The sequence below is a fragment of the Protomyctophum parallelum genome, assembly GCF_964188405.1.
Source record: "Protomyctophum parallelum genome assembly, chromosome: 7".
Lineage (NCBI taxonomy): Eukaryota > Metazoa > Chordata > Actinopteri > Myctophiformes > Myctophidae > Protomyctophum > Protomyctophum parallelum.
Window position 1 is genome coordinate 11906633 of NC_139705.1, and position 24140 is coordinate 11930772.

At 47.8% G+C, this 24140-nt stretch overlaps 2 protein-coding genes across 2 annotated transcripts in view; one reads left to right on the plus strand and one right to left on the minus strand.

Annotated features, from left to right (window-relative positions):
• The window catches only part of samd11 (sterile alpha motif domain containing 11), a 110135-nt gene extending 99941 nt beyond the window's left edge, over nt 1-10194 (plus strand). Inside the window, 6 exon segments of the mRNA XM_083770283.1 lie at nt 4828-4943; nt 5795-5873; nt 6087-6874; nt 8071-8204; nt 8670-8780; nt 9130-10194. Of these exon segments, the coding sequence (XP_083626409.1) occupies nt 4828-4943; nt 5795-5873; nt 6087-6874; nt 8071-8204; nt 8670-8780; nt 9130-9420 (1519 nt within the window). The 3' untranslated portion in view covers nt 9421-10194.
• Nucleotides 10195-12687: 2493 nt separating this feature from the next.
• Nucleotides 12688-24140, minus strand: part of noc2l (NOC2-like nucleolar associated transcriptional repressor) — a 32659-nt gene continuing 21206 nt past the window's right edge. The window contains exons 15-18 of the mRNA XM_083768558.1: nt 20530-20643; nt 17053-17185; nt 14250-14345; nt 12688-13115 (exon numbers count right to left, since the gene is read on the minus strand). Coding sequence (XP_083624684.1) covers nt 12952-13115; nt 14250-14345; nt 17053-17185; nt 20530-20643 — 507 coding nt within the window. The 3' untranslated portion in view covers nt 12688-12951. The remainder of the gene's footprint in view (nt 13116-14249; nt 14346-17052; nt 17186-20529; nt 20644-24140) is intronic.

A 24140-nucleotide genomic window follows, 5' to 3' on the forward strand; every position in this document is an offset into this window, starting at 1 on the left:
AATAATTCTTTACTGTCCATTCTTCTACTTGTGTTTGTGATTATGACGAACCTTTCTGCTTATTTTGTGTGCTATATTGAACTATTATGAGAACGCTCTCTGCACTTTTAATTGTATGATGGTAGCATGTTGATAGAGTGTATAGATAAACAAGCATTTATACACACACACACACACACACAAGCACGCGTGCGCAACCGCACGCACACACACACACACACACACACACACACTGACACACACACACACACACACACACACACAAATAAAGACAAAAAAAGATAAGCATGAGCACACGTGCACACAAAAAGACAGACACGTACACAGCCCCTGAGCAAAGTGCTTAATGTCTGTCTCTCCCCCAAAAATTGCCTCCTATAAAAAGGAGACAAGAGAGAAACGGAGAGAGAAAGAGAGAGAGAGGGAAAAAAGAGAGAAAGAGAGCGTGTCTGGTTCTCCCCTCCACTTCCTCCACACCCCTGTGCTCCCTCCCTCCATCTCTTCGTCTCGCGCTCTCCTTCCCTCCCCGTGATTAGGCCTAATTATGGTGGAGCGGACGCCTGGCGGCCTCAGTCATGCAGCTTTAATTGACCGTTATTCATCTGCGGGCTAACGCTAGGCTGGGCTACGCGGCACACGGAGGGAGGGAGGGAGGGGGGGGTTGGGATGGGATGGGATGGGATGGATGGGGGTGGGGGGTTGGGAAGGGGGTGGATGGGGGGGGGGGGGGGGTGGCATGCTGGAGCCTAGCGTAGCCTAGCGTTGCCGTGCGGCGCAGGCTAATTGCTAGCCCCAAGGGATTAGGCCAGGTGATTACACACTGGGCGGTGTAATTACATAAGCAGCGGCTAGCGGGGGCCCCGGCTAGCGGCCTCCGGGGTCACGCGCCACAGCCCTCACCCAAGATTAATTGGAGCTGCCACCGGAGTGCGAGGCACCGCCGGAGAGAGGGAGCGGTTATACGATTAGCATTAACATTTGAGCGGCGGAGGCGATCGATGAATGCTTTTCACCTCCCCCCTAGTTCTGGCTCCGACCTCCACACACACACACGCACGTGCACGCGCACACACACAAACCCTCCCTGCTTCTAGGCTATGCGTGCATGCGGGCTCCAGTCCTTGCAGCTCCCCTCTGTCTGTCTGTCTCTCTCACGCTCTCTCTTCCCCTCTCTGCTTTCCCTCTTACCATTTAGCGTGAGGCGGGAGACATGCAGGCGCTAGCTAATGCGAACACGGTTGCAAAACAATATTTGCGGTTGCATGTGGCCAAGTTGTTGGGTTTTGATTTTGTTGTTCTCCCCCCTCACCCCCCCACGGTTTGTTTCCCTGGTGTGTCTTTGAGTGTGTGCACGGGCGCCGCATGCAGCCAAATTCTGATTGGTGTGATAGCAGCCGCTAGGAGGGGGGGGGGGGGAAACAGACAGAGACAAAACTGAGGTAAAGAGAAAGAGTGGTTATGGTTTGGGTCAACTGGCAGACAGAGAGCATTAAGTTTTCATCGCCATATATTCTCTCACCAAGTTGAGTTGCAGCCATAGAGTAATAAAAGGTTAGAGACCGAACCGGAGCTCCCCCCCACCCCCCCTCGGAAGACTGCCGGAAGTACAATTATAACTCAACTACGCACATGACGTCACTGAACGTCCGTTCACCTCCATGGACGTGCTACAGTTCCACTTTTCGCCAGTAGTGGCTATACGTTGGATAGCTTTACTAGGGGCTTGGTTGCAGCACATGACTCACTACTCACTCTACCTCTTCCTCCAACAACCTTTTGTTTTTTGTTTTTTTTACATACTTCCCCACGCCCCCTGGAAAGATGGAGCACTTAACAGAGATTGAGATAGAGATAGAACGAGAAAGAGAGATACAGGGAGTGAAGAATACAGAAAAAGAGAGAGAAGCGGTAGAGAGATACAGGGAGGGAAGAATACAGAAAAAGAGAGAGAAGCGGTAGAGAGATACAGGGAGGGAAGAATACAGAAAAAGAGAGAGAAGCGGTAGAGAGATACAGGGAGGGAAGAATACAGAAAAAGAGAGGCAGATAGAAAAGTGGTACACAAGAGAAAGAGAGCGAGCGGGAGAGAGAGAGAGAGGGGGGGGGTAGATAGAGGTGAGTGGTGCTTTTCTCCACTCAGAGAGGACAAAGGGAGAAGCTGATAATGGAGAGGCCTTTTCAAAAACAGGGGTTACAGGACACTGTCTTTCCTGGCTTCAATGCGGCACAGACAGAGAACAAGAGAGAGAGAGAGAGAGAGAGAGAGAGAGAGGGAGGGAGGGGTGAGAGAGGGATGAGGGGTGTTTAAAAAAAGAGGAGCGAGAGAGAGGAGGGATGAGTGTTAATTAGAAGGTCCTTCAGCCCGTGGCCCTGGTCGAGACACAGGCGCCGCCCCAGCTGTCGGAGCATGACACACTGGCATTGTGCATTCAGCCCTCATTATGTGTGTGTGCATGTGTGTGTTCACTTGTGTGTGTATATCTGGGTGTATATGGTGTGTATGGATGAGCAATTCATTGTGTGTGTGTGTTTATTTCTGTGCATGGACCCTTGTGTGTGCTCGCATGAGCAATGCATTGTGTGCGCGTGTGTGTGTGTGTGTGTGTGTGCGTGCGTGCGTGCGTGCGTGCGTGCGTGCGTGCGTGCGTGCGTGCGTGTGTGTGTGTGTGTGCGTGCGTGTGGCGGCAGGGGGAGGCAAGGCTGTGGCCCAGGGTACAACCATGGCCAGCGGCGCTGGCTGCAGTGTGACAAGACTGATGAGGCACTGGGGCGACATGGGGGCCTCTGGAGCTCCACTGATAAAAATACACCGCACACACAGTTGCCAGCGCATGCGTGCACTGCTCGCACAGGCTAACTGAAGCACGCTCACGCATTTCACACAGAAGTGCACCAAAGTAAATGCACACACAAGCATGGGCAGATTATGGACCATGCAGGCTTGACTATCCGGGCCCATTGGGCACCTGGCCTATAAAGTCCAATGCCCAAAATGAGCCAATCTACCAGGCAGACACACAATGAACCAGATTCATTATGACAGAACAGAGATTCAGGTTGTTTTATATTATTATTTTACTCTGCACCCAGATTTACACTTCCCCTCAAAGCAAACAGAGAGTCGTTTCGTTTTAGCCTTAGCAGTGTCACAAAAAGAATCATCCCCGTTTTGTCAATTGTTAGTAATTTCTTAGTTTTAGATCAAAACAGAGAGAGCATGACGGGGGAGGTGCCTGTAAGCCACAAGGTGTGAGGTTCACCACCATTATATTATTATTATTATATTATAAGGCAAAAGTTTAATACTCCAGTCCATCTAATATAAATTCTACAAGGTTAAGTGTTTCGTTCTCACTTGCATCTTCCATGCCAGCGTAGCACAAGACAATAAGGGGCAATTCACACTATGGTCCCGGGTGCGCACTCGGGACCACTTGGCAGATGTTGTGGTAGTGTGAATGATGCGTACCGTTCCCGGGAGCGGATTGCCCAACCGTCCCCGGGACTGCATGGGGGGCGGGTCTCTGGACCGTTGAAGTGTATTCAGATACGGATCGTTCCAATGTGAATGCATGCGTACCTAAAGAAGGAAGTGGACTGTTTTTTTTTAAGAACGTGACATAATCTCTAGTCAACAAAAAAAAACACAGCCGCTGCAGTGCTGCACAACGCGTAACACCAGCTCATTTATCAACACCGCCCGTCTCCTGTTGAATCTGCGCATACGTGCAGCACCGCAGTACGCGCTGATCTTATTACACGTGGCTCTTGGGCTTTGCTTGGCATAGTTTCCCAAGTAAAACAAAATAATAATAATGCTAAAGTAGAATCCATAGCAAACTAATATCAAACACGACACTGGAGCACAGAACTGACTGACACAGTGAATAGCAGGCAGGCTGACAGTATAGTAGTATAACGGCAAAGAGGCAATGCAATTCAGTGTGTCTGGATTTATTTGAGACAATGTCGCACAGTTGATGGTCAGTGTCCGACTGTCCGTGCGGGCCAGCCATCAAGCACACCGTCATCAGGAGGATTAAAGTGTGTTATGCAAGTGTACCCGGGTGCGCTGTTGAATCTCGGGTAATGTGAATCATGGCCATCGGGGACCAGGCAACCGTATTCGGAAACGGTTCCAATGAAACGGATTCATTCCGTCTCAGTGTGAATTGCCTATAAGATAATAAAATAATGTCAGGGGTTTATAAACCAAAGATTCTGGGTTCAAAACTCAAAAAATAAATACAAATAAAATACTACTACTATTAGTAATAATAATAATAATAATTATTATTATTATTATTATTACACCCCCAAGGCAATGCCAACACGGAGTAATATTTCCCACCACGGAGAAAAAGCCGGGCAGCGCTGTCCTACTGGCTTTCGCCTTTTCATTTTATAATTTTTGTAGAGGGATTGAAAGTGTGCCGACAGGAAATGGGGAGAGAAATGGGGAGGTGACATGCAGTGAAGGCCGTCGGGATCGGGAGTCGAACCCGCTGCACACTGCTAGACTGGATTACCAGCCAACTAAGGTGCCTGGACCGCTGAGCCACGGCCCAGATGAATAGAGGCACATCTAGTTGCCCGTCACCCAATACGGCCAGGGGCACGCCTCCATTTGCTTTTGCAGTGGGATTTTAAAGCAGGCTTATTTTTTTATTTGTTACATGCAAATGAACATCATGTAAATAATGTGTGTTATAGACTGTAAATCCTGTATGATAAAATGTATACAGGTTAAATGTTTATTGTTTTTATTCTATTGAGCCATAATAAGCACACAACTTAATGTCTTCTTTTTTATGTTTGTGTCCTCAGGGAGCTGTCCCATCCTCCACCTCTGCTGTCCCCTCAGAATGCCCCTCACATCGCTTTGGGACCCCACCTGCGGCCCCCTTTCCTGGGCATGCCCTCCGCTCTGTGTCAGGCCCCTGGTGAGTGATCCTCAAAATAACACTATCCCAAACGCTAACCCTAATATAACCTCAGTCTTAGCCATCCACATAGGTCGCTAACCCTAATCTCAGTCTTAACCGGCCACATAGGTCACTAACCCTAATCTCAGTCTTAACCGGCTACATAGGTCACTAACCCTAATCTCAGTCTTAACCGGCCACATAGGTCACTAACCATATAACCTTAGTCTTAACCAGCCACATAGGTCGCTAACCCTAATCTCAGTCTTAACCGGCCACGTAGGTCGCTAACCCTATAACCTTAGTCTTAACCGGCCATGTAGGTTGCTAACCCTAATCTCAGTCTTAACCGGCCACATAGGTCGCTAACCCTAATCTCAGTCTTAACCGGCCACATAGGTCGCTAACCGTAATCTCAGTCTTAACCAGCCACATAGGTCGGTGGGAGGTCGGATTTATGGGCAGTCCCCCACCAATGCCAGGTTGGTGCTGTACAATGGGTCAGGGTGGTGCTGTACAATGGGTCCGGCACATTATAACTCTATTCCTCACACTAAATCCAATTTTTGGCACAGTGGTACCATCGACACCGTTGTACAAATCAGGCTTTAGCCACTCCATACACCATGACCAGGGAGCACAGCATTGTTCTAACACTACATACATCATGACCATGGAGCACAGCATTGTTCTAACACTACATACACCATGACCATGGAGCACAGCATTGTTCTAACACTACATACACCATGACCAGGGAGCACAGCATTGTCCTAACAAGAAGGAACTCATCCTAGTTCTATTACTTCATATCCATGATGTGTGGTGGTCACCGATGTTCAATAGGTGTATTTTCCTGTTTGTCTCAGGTTATGGTTTCCTCCAGCCAGCACAGGCAGAGATCTTTGCACGGCAACAAGAGATGCTGAGGAAGCAGAACCTGGCCAGGTGCGTGCGTGGTGTAATTACACTTATATTGTCCAGGTATATACAGTAGGCCTACAACAACCAATAGAAGACGAGATGAGCCAGAACTAACCTCATGAACCCTAGCGTCCAGATTCTGGGCATGGCATAACATTCAGCAAAAATTGCAAAACACTCAATAAATACACAAATAAATTCAACCCATCGTACTTACTCTGTGTGTTCCTACTCCAGACTGGAGATGTCTGCGGAGCTGCTGAGACAGAAGGAGTTGGAGAGCCTCCATCATCGACAGCAGCAACAACAGCGCCTCCTGGGCTCCGACCACCTGGGCGGTGGCCTGATCGGCCTGCCTGCCGACCACCCGGCCCTGCGCAGCCTCCACGACATCCCAGAGGGACACCCTCTCAGGGAAGAGCTGGCCCGCCGCTCCAACGCCATGCTGGTGCTGCGCCACGGAGCCGCCACGCCGCTGCTCACACTCAGTCAGCACCACCACCACCACCAGCAGCAGGGGGCCTCCTCCACGTCCAAAGACAGCCAGGCGCAGAGCTCCACCACTGGGCACGAAGCCACCGACTCCAGGAAGGGATCTCGCCGGGGCTCCTCTGCGGCACAGCTCCGCACCGGGGACCACCACCAGGGAGGAGGTAGGAGGGAGAGGGAGTGCCACGACGAGGACATGCAGGACTCTGATGACAGCGAGGCGGAGATGGGCGAGGACAGACGGGACAGTGTGAGCGCTAAGACCAGCAACGGACCCAGGGACAGGGAGAGAGACGCCAGTAAGGAGCGCAGACGCAAGGGTGACAAGGACCTGGGAGAGAGCTCATCGGGGCGGCTCAGCGCACCCTGTAGCTCGGCGGGCGCCGAGTCGCCCGGTCGCCACCTCTTCACTCCTGGGCTGGGCAAAGGCGACGTCAAGTACCACCTGCCACCCGGGTTCATACCGCCTCTACCCGCTCTGCACGCCCAGACGCTGCCCTTTGGGTTCCCCTATGCTAACCCCTACTTTCACACAGGTGAGGGAACTTGCACACGCACTCACACACATAGAATTGTGCAACTGCATACAGTATGCACATTGAACTCTCTCTTGCTCTCTCACACACACACACAGTCCAGGGCAGACATGTGAAAGCCATTAGCGTCACTCTCTCTGTGTGTCTCCAGTGTGGAGACCTTTCCCTGTTAGGGGCCCTGCCTCTGACCCTCGCATGACCCCTACACACCACCACCAGTAGTATATCCACGTGGGGAGACAGAGGGAGGCTATTATTTGTTCACACACACACACACACACACACACACACACACACACACACACACACACACACACACACACACACACACACACACACACACACACACACACACACACACACACACACACACACACACACACACACACACACACACACACACACACAAACCAATAATACATCTCAAATATTTGTAAAACTAAATCTGAATATTAGTTCTGCATCTCTACAAAGCATTTCTGCAATCTATGATCGTAATTAGGGATGTCCCAATCACGTTTTTTGGCTCCCGGTCCAATTCCGATCATTTGAAAATGACGTGATGGCCCCGATTTCCGATCGGGACAACCCTAATTCCTAGTTCCTATTGACAATCAGCAGGTCCAAATATTAAAGTCTTCAGTGTTTTGTAACTCTGTACATTCCGAGTTAAATCTAGTCTCGCGTGGCCAGACTGTTGCCTCTCGCAATTTTCAAATGCTTCCATCATACAGTCTGGAGCACGGAAGCTCTGATCATACAGTCTACATCATACAGTCTGGAGCACGGAAGCTCTGATCATACAGTCTACATCATACAGTCTGGAGCACGGAAGCTCTGATCATGAGTACAATATAAAGCAGATGTGAAGACTACAGTCGCGCACATTTATCCTAACATAAATAGAAATAATCTAAACATATATAGCTTGCTGCTTAGCAGAAATGGAAAAAAATAGTAATAATGTGAAGCTATATACATTTTATATATAGATAAAAATAAAATATATTTTCGTGAACGAAAATGGCAGCTTCCTTACTCGGGAGTATTTCGGGAGGTGTAGCTCCACTCTATATACTATATAGCATTGGAGAATAGTTTGTGTGGCTATGCGAGACCAAGTTAAATCTGACAGTGTGCTGTCTGGACTGGAGGCCGGTCCTGTTGACTCACACCGTAGCATCTCTCTCCTCTAGGCTCCCTGGGAGGTCTCTTCATGGACGGGGAGGATTCGGCCACTGCCGCCTCGGCGGAGGACATCAGCAAGTGGAGCGTGGAGGACGTGTGTGGCTTCATAAGCAGCCTGGCTGGATGCGCCGAATACGCCCAGGTGAGGAGTCTGAGGACCCAGGCAGGGAGCAGGGGGACGTGGAAGACAGAGAGAGAGAGAAGAGAGAGGGCAGGCCTAGGCTGACTGCAAACCTTTAGCAGATTATTGACTACGTCAGCCACACTTGCCATCAAAGGGCATCTGTTATAGCTTTTAGAAGGACACGGAAGCCCGCGCAGTTACAACACATTTTCCGTTTGCTCAGGGAAGTGAAAGCGAATGTCGTGTGAGTTTTCCGCAAATGTGTGTGCGCGAGTGCAGTGCACGTGCACTGGCTGTGTGGGCATGTTTCCAAGTGTACTTTGTAGGCAGTGTGTAAGAGGGTGCGAGTGTATGTACTGTACATACATTCGTATGAATGGATGTGTGTGGGTACAGAATATGCATATTTGTGGGTGAGTGTGTAGTCAGTGTGAATGAGTGTGTTTGCCGGGACTGTGGCTGAAGGGACTGTGTCTCTGCCAGGTGTTCCGGGAGCAGGCCATTGATGGAGAGACCTTACCCCTGCTCACTGAGGAGCATCTACTTAACAACATGGGACTAAAGCTGGGGCCTGCACTCAAGATCCGCTCACAGGTACACACACCACAGACCTGTGCGCCAGTGTGTGTGCATGTGTGTGCGTGTGTGTTGTATGATGTAATGAGGTAGACGAATGTTAACGTCCGTTTGCGAGTGTATGTGTGTTTGTATTGTAGTACAGTATGCGTGGGTATATCTCTCGGTAGGTTTGTCTAAATGAAGCTAATAGCGTAGCATTAGCAGACAGCCTGCCCATAGACTGTAGCGCTACTGCCTCTATTCTCTGTCTCTCTCTGTCTTTAATACAGCCTGTGATCATAAGTACAGTGCTCGCTCATGATTGGCTCTCACTGACAGCCATGTGGCGGTGTCTTCCTCCTCCTCCTCCCTCTTGTCTCTTCAGGTGGCACGGCGCGTTGGCAGGATCTTCTACATGACCAGCCTCCCGCTGGCTCTCCCCCTGCCACCATCTGCTGCCCTGCGCCATGCTGAGAGGGACCGGGAACCCCACGCCACACCATCCGACACTCACTTGCCCCTCTCCTTCTCTCACCCCCACCGACCCGCCTCCGCCAGCAGCAGCTCCTCCCCTTACAGTGGCCCCACCCCTGGACGCTCCTCCCCCAAGCAGGAGAATGGCACTGGGTCCTCTGCGTCGGTTGGGGGCGGGTACGAGGCCAAAAGCCCCTCGTAGGAGCAGGGCCTGGGCTGCGGCGGGCGGCCGCGGCCCTGCCTCAACCGAACTAGAAGGCCAAAGGAAAGGGAGCGGGGGCTGGGGTCGGTTACCTAAAACACGCGGGATATTATGTGACTTTGGAGCCATTTTTACAGACTTTGGCTTGACCGTCTCCTCTTCTCCACTTTGGGACCTTTAAGTTGAGCCTGAAACATTGTGAGGAGTACTGGACTAGAATGAAAGGAAAGAAGACCGGGCAGTAAAGGACCCTATTGGGCAAACCAATCAGCTTCAGGGCTTGCTCCACACAGAGGCTGTAGCCTAGCAGAATCCAAAGAAACTGGGTTGGAGGGAGACAGACACGTGAAGCGACAGAGGAAGAGAGAGAGAGAGAGAGAGAGAGAGAGAGAAAAAGCAGACAGCTGGCCACAGAGAGCCTGCCAAAAAAAAGAAGAAAAAAAAGGAGCGAAGCCCGTGCCACAAATACGACATTCTTGCAATTCAGACAGACAGACGCTAGCGGAAATGCTTCCTTCCTTCCTGGGCTGAAGGAAGCGCTTCTCTCTCTCACTTTCTCTGCTCTCACAACAAGCTCAGCAGATCCCAAGAATTAAAAAAAGACAGACGCTGCGCCCCTTCTCTCCTCCTCTCGCCTACTACCACCCTCCTGAGGCCAAACAGTTCCTTGAAGCTGTCGTAAAGGCAAGAGATTGAAGACTCATTTATACTAAGTCGTATGATCGTATTTATACCAAGTCGTATGATCAAATCGCTCGCTGGAAATCTGAAAAACAGATCTTCCCAGTTATGCGGTCGTACAACGAAGTATACACTAGGCTAAAAAGCTATATGCTGAGCGGGACTAGTCAACTCTTTCTCTTCACTGCAAACTATGCATTCCACTGTCCCAAAAACCAAAGATGACCGGATGTGTGGAATTGGAACTGTGTCGCGTATTTCTGTCATTTCTTTTTGCATAAAAGGTCTTTCTTGGAGAATAAACCTGGGCAAAGCTAGGCTGGTGCCTTGTTTAAAATTTGACTAAGAGAGGGGTGGGGTCTTTTTAAAGGTGACGCAGGTTCCATGCTGTAGTTAAAGCCCTGGATATGGTCATTATTTACCGAACCCACACCCCCCCCACACACACACAAAAGGCATGGAAATCATTGAGCCCCAGTGAGGAATGCACGATGTCTAAGGCATGTAGCACTGACATCGTTCTGAGATCGTGCCGACTACTGCGGGAGATTATGTTTTGGTTTTTAAACGTGCAAAATTGTACAGAATCATACTAAGGATTTAAATATCCTGAAGGTTACGTACGTGGTACTTTTTTTCTTTGGTTTTCCCATTTAAATGTAGCTGCACGAATACAGTTTTCTTTGCTGACAAATGTGACTTGCTGAACTTTGGTGGTACTTTGTTCCTTTTTTTGTTCTGCCATTTTTTTAAGTGTAATACTAAAAGATGCCCCAATCTTGAATGCTACTTCAGCATATAAATATGAGAAAAAAAATATTTATAGGACTTTTGATGTAGTAGATAAAGCAGATTATGATATGTATTATAATTAGTCCTTGAGATGGATCCCAAAGATACTTCTTTGTTTTCTCTTGGTTGCAGGGAAAGGAAAGGCACAAAGCTCTTAATGCAAATGTTTTGAATTTGTTATGGATTTTGTTTTGTTTTTTAAACAATGTAAGCAATGAATTAAAAATGGTCTCTAGATTTCCCTTCAAGTTTTGTCTTCATCCTATTTTTCTATTCACCACTCGGTGAAATAAATCCTAAAAGAAACAGACATGCCTATGTGTTGCCAATGTGTGAGTTGCAATGCAGGACACTGTTTTAGGGTGTTCTTTTCTTTCCACTTACACAAAAGTGTGCATAAGGAGAGTATTGGCTCCCAATGATGTGGTTTGTGCGTTTGTGTGTGTGGGGAGAGAACCCCCGGGGCCATTGGTTCAGGTCAACACCAGCTGCCAAAGTGAGAGGTTCAGCCGCGGGCCATGGCCCCCCTCGCCTGTGGGGATAAACCTGACCCTCCTCCCACACACACACACACACACTCGCATACATCCAGACCGCGGACCAAACAAGCACAGGCCCCCAGTCGCACCTACCTTTCCCCTTCAAAAGAAAATACTTTCCACTGAAGCTGCAAGGGTGATATGTCTCCTGTGTGTGTGTTCTTAGAACACACACACACAGACTGTAGGCAGGGCCTTATACCCTATGCCAGTGGCCATTTTATGTAGGTAGTAGGGACAGCGCAGTACTCGCACCAAACAACAAGAATCACAAGAGATGAGATCCAAGTTTAAAAAATGTCTTCACAAACAAATCTTCCTTTCTGTGAGAAGTGTCTGTTGGTGTTTGTGTATGTGTGAAAATAACCGTTGGGCCCTACATTGTACAACAGTATGTACTTGGTATTCATGCATTCATTCTCTGAAGGAGGCCGGTGTCAACTTTAGTAGTGAGGGCTGTCAAAAAACAACTCTGAAGAATTACGGGAAAATGGAAAGTGGATAATATGGGAGCCAGTAAAGCAATGCCTGAGCATGCAAATTAAAAGAGTGAATGAAAAGGCAGAAGAAAGAGAAGACAGTGGGCTGGGTGGTTGCTGGTGGTGGTGGTGGGGGGGGGGGGTGGTCGTAAAGTTTGGCACAGAAACAGACCAGCCTGTGTTGCTGCTCTACCACCTGGGCAGAGAGGCTTGGCACCGCATCAGACACCACCCTGCCAGCCTGGCACGGCACTACTTGCCTCGGGGCTCAACACCCGCCTCCATGCCTCCCCCCCATCCCCCCTCCCTCCCTCCCGGCCGGCGTGGGCCCAGCTCGGCTCAGCCTGGCCCAGCACAGAGAGCAGCATGACTATCTGCTTGTCTCTCAACGGTCCAACCTCACAAAGGCCTGAGGGTGCCCACAGGTGTGCACATGTCTGAAGGGCATAAATACAGTGGTGTAAAGTTAACTAACTACATTTACTTAAGTACTGTACTTTTGTAATCTAATTTTAAGGCATTTTTACTTGGGTATTTCAAATTTCCAGTAATTTGACTTCCAGGCCACTACATTTCAGAGATAAATATTGCACTTTTACTCAATTACTAAATTTTACTTAATTATTTGAAAACTTTAGTTACTAGTTACTTTGTTGATTTTGAGTAATATAAATAAATATGCATTACCTCCTTACCTACTGCACGCATACAGGCTGGCTCATGCACACACAAACTTTCTTCCATTAACGAGCGTTCAACAAAATGCAGACGCATGTCGTGAGGATTCAGAGATTCCAGATATTTATTTGTACATTTGCACGGCCAGTGGTAGAAAATTACACAAACACGTTCGTTCGTACAAACACAATACTGTACAAAGCATACTGTCAAGCATAATAAAATCCCAACTAAAAAAGCCAAAAGAAAACCTGTAAGAGATTCCTAGCATACTGAAGTAAAGTTTCAGCGCGGGGTGGGATGAAGCGGGGTCCAGAGACTAACGAAACGTTACCGCTGTGTGTGTGCACGCCATGCGTGACTCAATCATCTTCGTCCTCAGACAGCTCCAGGTCCTCCACCAGATCCTCTCCTCCCGCTGCCAGATCTTTGAGCGTGGAGGTGGACAGCTGCTTAGGAGCCTTGGAGGGCTTCTCTTCCTTCTCGTCTTCATCGCCACCTTCCTCCTCCTCACCGTCGCTGCCATCTGGAGTACGACAGGGTTATATTTGCATCCAATCGCAAGGGAACGGGCTCTATTGCAGTGGTTCATAAAGTGGGGTCCAGGGATGGACCCCCAGGGGTCCTTGAGGGAGTTCCAGGGGGTCCCCAGCTAAATGATAGTTTGAAACCAAATGAACCCTTATGGGTCTGCAACTCTGAGAGTGTAGAAATGGAACCAAATGGACCCATCAGGGTCCATTTGTACACTAAGAGTTAAATTGACATTGATTTTACAATATAAATTGGGGGTCTCTGGCATTATCTCTTCGAATGGGGGTCCGCGGGCTAATTAGTGTCCATTTTGGGGGCCTTGACATGAAAAGGTTTAGGAACCACTGTGCTATTGCACACATGCCATTTTGGAAAGGGCCTTCCTTACTTCCTTCACAGGTGTTACCACCGCTGATACTAATGAAGGTTCTGTTCCATCCTGGTCAAACAGAGTCAGGGTGCTGCTCAAGGGGCCAGTGAGGCTTTCCAATGTTGAAGCACGGGGCCCTAGTGGTAAGAGGAAGGACTGCAGGCGGACCCGTGGATTCATGGCGAGGAAACCCGTGCAGCTGGGCTTTAACATTGAGCGCTCGGTTGCACTTCCGCATTGGACCACCAAAATGTGGTGGTCCAATGCGGAAATGTGCCCAAAAAGGTGGAAATAGACGGTCCTCCCGGGTGCTTCAAAACGCCACTGAGCAACTTCCACTGACATGAATAGCGGAGGGGGCGGAGCTTCGCGCCAGATCAGTCTTTATCCTTTTAATACTCTATGGTGCTGCTATTGTGCATTTTGGCTCACTGGAAACACTCTGCTACCCCTAGTCGGTCTCAAAGTGTCCTTGGGTGGGTTCCAAATGGGTATGTAACTCTGAGAGTGTACAAATGCAACCAAATGGGCCCGTAAGGTTCAATTCGGTTCCATTTGTACACTCTCAGAGTTATGGGGGTCCTTGAAATTGAAAAAGTTTGAGAAGCACTGCACACTAAATGGAGCAGAGCCTTAATTAGTGTCATCGGTAAGGAAGTAGGGAAGCAACCCAGAAGTAGGAAGAGTTACTCTGTGTGCATATAGCCCATTGTGTTTGTGTGTGTGTGTGTGTGTGTGTGTGAGGATTATACACACCTAACTTTACGTCGTCGGACTCGTCGCTCATGTCGGACAGGTCCGCAAGGTCATCATCATCATCATCATCATCTGACCCCCGACTCTGCTTTTTACCTAGAGAGAGAGAGAGAGAGAGAGAGAGAGCAGACGGTCCCATATTATCCTTCAACGTGCACATGAATTCGTGTCAACACAGACGCCAGCGAACACAGCTCTTCCCCAAGTTTTGCTCCATGTTTGTCACTGCAGTCTTGAGGACTTTAGAGACACCTATATGTGGGCCAGACTTCAGAGGGCTGCTGGAAGTGTCTCATTTCCCCTGGAGATGGAACTGAGAGTCGATTACAGCACAAACACCCATGACAGTTTACTACTGGCAATTTCAAACATCTTATGCTCACGGCCTAAATATAGCGAAGGGAGATAGCAGGCAGGTTCCACAGCAGGCAGGCTGCTACAATGATGATGGGTGAGGGTGTACTTGGGTTTGCGTGTGAGCACTCATGCAGTCGCCTGAGAGAACTTGGGAGTGAAGTTTGTCTGAACATTGTGTGGTATACGACACCGTGCGTGCGTGCGTGCGTGTGTGTGTGTGTGTGTGTGTGTGTGTGTGTGTGTGTGTGTGTGTGTGTGTGTGTGTGTGTGTGTGTGCGTTTGACTAGCCAAAGGGATGAGAAGAGGTCCATGTGCTTTGAAGTAGCGCTGTGATGAGACGCTAAGGGCGCACAGGGGAGAGGAGCAAAGTATAGATACTTCCTCTGTCTGTGACACTCCAATGGGCTCACATGCACCTTCACACGCACACACGCACACACGCACGCAAACACACGCAACATATATAGACTTAAACTTTTCTACTCATTTCACTTCCCCTTTTAATTCAAAGCTTAGAAACAACATAATTTTCTCGGTCTGCCTCTCTCCCTCTTTTAGAACTCGGTTGCGTGACGGAGAGAACCGGACAAACACGGCACAGGATGTCCCCACATGACCTGGACGACTTATCGCCCCACGCTTGCGCCACACACATCCATCTCAATCACCGGCCCCCTCTTCTCACAGCCTTGCGCTTTCAGAGCGAGACATTGAGAGAGAGAGACACACCACAGAGAGTTTGGTGACCTGCCCAAAGGTTTTGGCTGTTAAAGGCAGGAAGATATGGTGTGCGTGCGTTCGTGCGTGCGTGCGTGCGTGCGTGCGTGCGTGTGACAGAGAGAGAGAGCCTGCTCATATTATGTGTTTGCGAGAGTTTTTGGAGGACATGCGGGGGAAGCCAGTCTGAGGCCTTCAAAAACTGGAGAGCAGGAGCATGAGAGACAGAGTGAGGGCGAGATAGGGAGAGAGAGAGAGAGAGAGAGAGAGAGAGGGGGGGGGGGGGGGGGGACAGAGAGACACACACAGAGGAGTGGGAGTGGCCACCTCTGGCAGCTCCACTGGGCTGGTTTGAATTAGGAACCCCCACTGGGATCCAAGCCTGCACTTCCTGTCAGCGCGGGAGGGAGGGGGGGGGGGGGGGGGGGGGGGGGGGGGTTGGGGGGGCAGGGAAGGACGGACGAAAGGGAGGGAGTGGAGGCCAACGGCTCGCCGGCAGCTGCCCATCCGTTTGCTGGGACTCTCCCTACAATGAGGTCCAGATGCAACCAAAATCCCCGTGCCGCCTACTCGTTCCCTCGCTCCCTTCACTCCCTTCCTCTCTCTGACCTTGCGAAAGGGCTTTTTTTTTTCTCCCCCGCCCTGCTCCGAGCGTGTCCGGGCGTGAAGCTATAAAAAGTGGGGCTGCGCGGCTGCCCGTGACCTGCACACGACCCTGGGAGGACGGGACACCCAGGGGTTAAAGAGACACCGAGCCAATGGCTCCTCTCGGCGGAGGTATGAAAGATAGAAGGACTATAGAAACGTTCCACAAGCACCTCGAATAGAAAGACAGCATTTAGATCCTCCTCTCGGCAGTGGGACAGAGCGAGGGAGGGGGCTGAGAGAGAGGATCACCTCGTCCGACTGGCAGAGGGCGATTCTGTTCCATCTTTTTGTTTTGTTTCTCTAATCCGCATGCTGGCCATGGTAGACTTTTAGGCAACCGGTTTGCCCTGTGATCGGTTTTCAAGTAATACCATCACACACACACACATTAATCTGCAAAGTACAGGTACCACAAAAAAAACTGTTACCCCATCAGAGAGCATATGTATATATACTCTATATATTTGTTGAACTTGGCTTTTACAGAGGTGTCTATGGTGGCTGGGCATGCCGCAACAAAACACAGCCCCCTAGTGGCCAAAAGGGGTAGAACACACTTATTATAATTATCCTGTTTGTTTTTTGTATTTCCAACAACAAATACTGTTAGGGTGAGTTTGTGGGAGGTACAGAGTGTGAGAGAGCAATAGTCCAGTGGTTCCCAAACTTTTTCACGTCAAGGACTCCCAAATTGACACCAATTAGCCCGCGGCCGCCTATTTGAAAAGATATGCCAGCGACCCCATAAGAGAAGATTTTTACAGCTCTAGCAGAGATTCTCAACCGGTTTAATTTCAAGGACCCCCAGTTTGACATGTACATTAGTCTACGGACCCCCATTTAATGGCATTTATATCTCTGAGACCCTAATTTATATTGTATAATCAAAGTTAATTTAACTCCAAATGGACCCGTTAGTTTGTACACTCTCTGAGTTACAGACCCATAAGGGTCCATTTGGTTCCAAATTACCATTTCCCTGGACCCCACATTGGGAACCACTGCAATAGACAGTGTGTCAAAGAGTGAGTCAGAAAGAGACAGACAACAGGGTGAAAGTGCACGAGAGAAATGAGCCTACCTTTGAATTTAAGACCTCCTTCATCATCCGAATCATCATCAGAGTCAAACAGATCCTTGAATTCCTTCTTGTCCTCCTCCTTCTTGTCCTTCTCCTTCCTGCGCCTGATCTCAGGGAGCTCCAAGTCCTCCATCTGCACAGAGGACAAAGAAAGAAAGGAGTCAGGACGGAAGTCAGCCAAGACAATGATGGCGGAAAAAACAAAATCTAATTAGCAGCTAAAATGTTCCACCACAAAATGGACAGCAAATGTAAATATGAACTTAAAATTACAGCATGCGAGTTATGTTAAAGGACTGCTGATTCCATGCTTTCATATGACATGAATTTTTATTTTTATTTTAAACATCCAATGGCAGTCCCTCAGTCAAATCTAGTCACAAATGTTCATGAGCAGATGTTCATGAACATATGTTCATGAGCAAATGTTAGCTTGGATTCCAAATCAATAAATGTCACTGGTGGACAAGTTTCTGAACTGCCCACAGTCCTCCTATGAGACAGACTGAGCAGGAAAATAAATGGTGGTATTTTATCATGAACATTAGTGAGGACCAATTATATGAAGATAGGTTGAAAAGTGGTGAAGTCCTCCTTTAAGCCAAGCCTGTGTACACGATCAATTGATTGACCATTAAAATAATAATGCTGACAGTTTTCAGAAAAACCTGTGTTGCTATATCAGAGTTGCTGAAACCGTCAAAGGACCGTCAAAATTATATCCATTTGGCCGCTGAAACCCCCCTCATCTCAAAGAAATATTTTTCAAAAATAGCAGATCTACAATTTAGGCATTTAGCAGACACTCTTCCAGAGCCAACATACAGTAAAGGTGTTTGCACACAGAGTTTGCAGATCTGGGGGGAAAAAACACACGCAAAACAACCTTGCACACCGAGTGCGATGCGAATTATTTAAATTAGTAGCAATGTTTGAGTGGAGCAGCAGCAGTGAGGATGAACCTCTGATCTATGAGTGTTCAATGATCCATTCTGAACCCTCAGCTGATCTGATCCTTTTCAAACATGAGAGGAAGACAGATGCAAGGGAGGGGGGCAATGCTGTCAGCAGGCTGATCACAGACACACACACGGACTGACAGTCCCAAGAATACCTATAGAGCACCGAAGTCTGACGTCACTTTCAGTAGAGGGCGTCAGTCCCCAGGTTCATGTATTTGTTTATTTGCATTGAAATCCCCATTGAGGCGATTTTAGATCGCCTCATAGAACAACTGTGTTTGAAAAATAAACATGTCACCCCGGCCGCTTCACTCATATGGATATGAAGAATCAACTGACTGAGAGAAAACGCTAATGTTACTGCTGCTGAATTAGTTCGATTTTCGCTAGAAGCAGACTGTATCATATGAGTGACTGACTGTTGCAAACGATACAGAGACACCTCCCTAACAATAACGTCGAGACAGCTTGTTCATTTTTGGACCACAACGCTTATAGTAGACGATATTAAGATCACCCCATGTTATTCTCCATAGAGAAATTACTTCCGCGAACCAGGGGAATCGTCGGGATGAGCGAGTTACGTCAGGACTTCGGTGCTCTATTATCGCTATAATGTCCATCCTATAACTAACTTGCCTGCATGGTATTCCAACCAAAATGTATACAGTAGCCGATGAAACAACGATTTGCAGTTTGCATTGATGAGATGAGACATATAGCTATAGCAGGTGCAATCAATCTATTAAACGACCAATTAAATGTATGCTCCGACGATCGAAGGACAAAGAAATCTGGCAATAGCTCTCTTCTCTATGCAACTCAGAAGTTGACAGAGAGATGCGTGTGTGTGTATGTGTGTGTGTGTGTTTGTGTTCAAACGGTGACGAGAATGGGAATGAGAAAGTGAGGAGATCAGAGATAAAAATACCTATTATTTACCTCAATGAAGGAATATATACAGTATTAGTAACAGACAAATGGCCAACAACTCTTAAATAAATCTAGGCTAATAAAGCAAATCTAGGCCAATAAAGCAAAGATTCTTCTCAACGAGGACATTCCCTCTGATAATTATGAAATGTAATAAAATAAATAAATTGGAGAAGAGAAGTTCATTCTCCCTCTCTCTCTGTGTGTGTGTGTGTGTGTGTGTGTGTGTGTGTGTGTGTGTGTGTGTGTGTGTGTGTGTGTGTTGCATGCTGCTGCCTCACCCACTCGGGCTTTTCATAAAGTACTTTCTCTTCAACGAGATGATTAGTGGAGATCATGTTGGTCTCGAAGGGCTCAGCACTGCTCAAAGGGTCAAAGACCATGTCTAGCTATGTGAAAGACAGCCGCGAAAACAGCTGTCTTTGACCCCAGTTCCCAAAAATTGACCCCAGTTCCCAAAACTTTTTATACAAATGCAATATTCGGTGGCAGTGTCATGAGGTCGATAATTTCTTTCCGTGATCCGACACTTGTCCCGAAAAACGCACTCTGTGTGCAAACTCCTTAAGCAAGAACACCACATGGTAATAGATCAAATACATAGAAATAGTCATCAAGGATCCTAAGTAAACATCCGTCTGAAACTATAGAGCGCCGAAGTCGTGACATCACTCGCTCATCCCCTGGTTCATGGAGGGGTTTTTTTTTCTCTATGGAGAATAACATGGGGTCATCTTAAAATCGTCTCCTATAGAGCGTCGCAGTCCCTCCCCCTTTCAGAAAAACGAGTGGCCCAGGAAATGAAAACCCAATGCATTCTCCCATAGGCATTTCTTATTTAATTTATTTAAAGACATTTTAAGCGCCGTACGAAAATCATGACAACACACAAAAAATACTTTTTTTGTTGTTTTTCTTCTTTGTAATTATTTGTTTGGCCCGAGAAATTGAGTGTGTTGTCATGATTTGTCACGACAAGAGTTGGCTTCGTACGGCGCTTAAAAGGTCTTTAAATAAATTAAATAAGAAATGCCTATGGGAGAATGCATTGGGTTTTCATTTCCTGGGCCACTCGTTTTTCTGAAAGGGGGAGGGACTGCGACGCTCTATAAGGTCCAAAAATAAACAAACTGTCCTGGCGATATTGTCGGGGAGGTGTCTGTATCGTTTATGAAAGTCAGTAAGTCAGTCATATTTGATACAGTCCGTTTCTAGCGAAAATATAACTAATTCTGCACAAGTAACATTAGCGTTTTCTCTCGGCCAGTTGATTCTTCATACTGTATAGGGTATACATAATGAGTGAAACGGCCGGGATGATTTGTTTATTTTTCAAACACAGTTCTTATAGGAGGCGATCTAAAATCCCCCTATGGGGATTACAATGCAAATAAAAAAGTACATGAACGCGTGGACTTGGCGCCCTCTACCGATATTGACGTCAGACTTTGGCGATCTATAAGATATAGAATTTACAAGCTTGTATAACTGCTATTTTTGAATAGTCAAGGTATAAAATATGGGTGGGCTGTGATCCAGAAAAGGTTGGGAACGGGAACAACACTATAGGTGAGATAGTTACCCTCTCTTTGCCGGAGATCTCCAGCTGGATCTCCTTCTCCCTCAACTTCTTCCACTGGGCGTAGTACCTGGTGAGAGGAGTCCCCTCCTCCTGGACCTGCTTCTCCCAAGCCGCCTGGCAACAGAGCACACACACAGCAGCCACCATCACCACCTTGTAGGGCAGCCTGCAACACTTAGTTTTGCGTGATATCGTTGTATGACGAAATATAAAACAGGGATTGAGTGTTTATTCAGACTAATCCAGGGGTCTTCAATGTTTTTCAGGCAGAGGACCGCTTAGCTGAGAGAGTGAGAGATGAAGCAGGCTAGCAGGGACCCACACTACATATTCCATTCATGCTAAATGTGTGTTATTAGACATTTGACAACTTAAACCCTGTAAACCCATGTAAACTTGACTGTTGGCTCAGTACTCTTTGCCGAAAATAGCAGACCTACACGTTACAACCTCTTATATCTGCTATTTTCGGCTAAGGTTCCCCCCAGAATAGGGATGCGAGGGTTCCAGTGGTTAATGTAAAAATCACACCTGTGTGAACAGAGTGGTGCAACTCCCCTCCCCCCCCCCCCCCCCTCCTCTCTCTCTCTCTCTCTCTCTCTCTCTCTTTCTCTCTCTCTGCTCTGTCAGATTTATTATGGATATCAATTAACCTAGACAGTCAGTAGTTGGATTTGCGTCCAGCAGGTGGCAGCCATGTCACATACTTCTCTCTTTCCAATTTCAGGCATGCGCACACCACTCGTGCTCATGACGGATACATACACGATACATGATACATATGGACATTCCTGATTGTAGGAGTGGTTGCACCACTCAAAAATTCTGAAAAGTAAAACGTAATCATGGTGAATGAAAGTAGAAAAGGGTGCTACTAGGAGCACAGGTCTTCACCATGCTGGGTCACCTGCCGAGGGCCGTCTCTTGCTATAGGCAGTAGACTTGCGCACTCTATAGAGAAATGTGGAATCATACAAGATTCCACTAAGAGGGCATTTAGCAGAGCTTCCAATTGATTCTTAGATGACCAGTTGTGTCTTTCCAACACATAACATCAATTGACCAGGAGGCAGAGAAAGCGAGGGGTGGGAGAGACAGACAGGGATGAGACAGTTGGACGAGGGAGGAAAAAGATAGAGTGAGGGTGTCTGAAAGCGGAGACTAGCGGATCCTCTCCAGCCTTCCCCTAAAGGTCTTTGTGGACGATATTGATTAAGCCCAATCGCATTATCTGACCGACAAATCCAATAGAGAGCACAGACTGCGGCCTCCTTCGCCCGTTAGACTAACGCATTTACCGCAATTTGCCGTGCAGCTATTAGGTCGGGCGGCGCTGAGCACAAGAGGAGAGCAGAGGAGACGGAAAGGCTAAAGGCCAATTTATATTTCAATGCACGTCCCTTTCGACAAGTGTCACTTGATTTTAAAAAAAGTGACGACTGGCTGCTAATCTCCCAGGCCCCGGCTGCACTTTCTTCAGTCAACGAAGTAGAAATAAGCCTTAAGTGTCGGTTGCAACTTTTGAATTAAGCCTAATTGTCAAAACCCAGACCAAAAAGTCTAGATAAATAAGTGAGGAGGAGCCAGGAAGACAAGCGATAACATACAAATGGAAGGAGAGACTAGACAGAGAGACATTGGGGAGGGAGAGACTGAGATAAATGGGGGGAGGGGGGGGGTAAAGACATAGTGAACAGAGATACAGAAAAATAGACTGGAGCAAAGACATATACTGTATGGAACAGAGACAGAAACATGGCGGGGGGGGGGGGGGGACATACTGTAGGGAATAGAGAGCGATAAAGAGATAGAGCGGGGTCATTTGAGAGTGAGAGGGAAGGAGAAAACAGACAAGAGAACGAAGCCTGCAGAGAGGCAGGGCATCATTAATTAGGCTCTAGCTCTCTCAGTTTGGATGACATGTCAGCGGGGTGTTGCTGGCCGGAGGGGAGTCGTGGCCTTTTCCACGGCAGCAACAGCAGGGCTCGTCCCCTCTGCCTCGCCCCGTGGTGACACCTCTCTCCCCGTTGCCACGGCGCTCACTGGGGGAACGGATACCATGGCGACAGCCTCCGCTGGGCTGGGAGCCGTGGCGACAGGGGCTGGCGCTGCTGTGGTGCCTGGCTGTCTGTCTGTTGTGCTTTGTCAACACACACGCGTGCGTGCGCACACACGCGCGTGAGCAAAACTGGCATGTGTGCGCACTGCACAACACACACAAGCACATTCTCGTCAAATTACACGAGAAGGCTTATCTTTTAATTTCAGCCACAAAAGCTGTTAAATATTTATCAGGAGTGCACACATGGAGAGGATCTCGGTATGAACGGAGGAAAAAGCCACATGAGATTTTGAGTTTATATGCATTTTGTAGAACAGGTCGTTTTGGAAAATGGAGCAGAATTGAAACGCACACACCGTCCTCACGTCACTCTCTTCTTGCACACAAGGGCAAATGTACAGTAGACACACACAGTCACTCTCTCTCTCCCCCCTAATGGCCACTCATTAAGGCAGACGCTTCCGGTTCAAACGTATATAAGAGCTTCCAATAACCACAGGATCCCTCTTAAACTGAGAAAAGTATCTTCCATTTTCAATCCTGGCATAGTGATTGGTGAAGCATCACATGTATCTCTGAAAAACCAGGAAAACTGTGCAAAGCATGGAACTGAGGAGAATCAAAGTTATGCTTATCTTGTTTCTCCCCTGTCCCACAGAATGTATTGTTGGTGGTACTGCGGTGCGGAAGGGGGTATATATAGCCTTACTCATGGACCAGAGCTACATCCCTACCTGCTTTCTCTGCACCATTTGAGGCCGTTTCCAAATGTTAAAATGTAAAAGATCAATATTATTATGAAGAAAACAAGATGTTAAGACGGCTAAACCAAATAGAATAACGTTTACCGTCAGAAAAAGCGTTGTTTATGGCTTCTGAATGTAGGTCTTTAACATGTCTATGGAGTGAGATCACGTCAACACCACTAGGGGCGTGGAAAGGGGGTGGGGAAGGGCTGTGAGATAGGCCTATTAGAGCGGCAGCCACACAGCCAGCCTGCATTCAGAGTAAGAGTGGCGACACTAGCGTTGACTCCCATTGTAACAATGGAATGCGGAAGTGCTCATTCTATCTCAATGGGATAGTTCCAATGTTTGGAACTATAGCCCATAGGCACCTGGTTTGCGGCGAGATCAAAGTGTGTCACCACTCTTACTCTTACTATTCCACTCGGCCTGCATTCACCGGCCCCCGTTTTGCAGTTAATCCTTCACTCGCTGGTCGTTTCAGAACACGGTGTTTTAATGCTTGATTGGATGGAAAAAAATATTACCGCAGAATAATCGACTATAAACCGATATCGAGTCGACTATCAAAAATCACGTTTGGTTAATGCCCTAATTCATATTGTTATTTAATGTTGTGATTACCTCCAATGTGTACAACCTTTGATAATCAAGACATACAAAAAGTAGTTATTTGCCTGTTTTGAAGAATAGAATATCCGAGTGAGATCATCAAGTGAGATTCAAATGTGGTTTAACAGAGCCTCATCAGAATGTTAAGATTGTTGACCATTATATACATAGCTTCAACATACAGTACATCT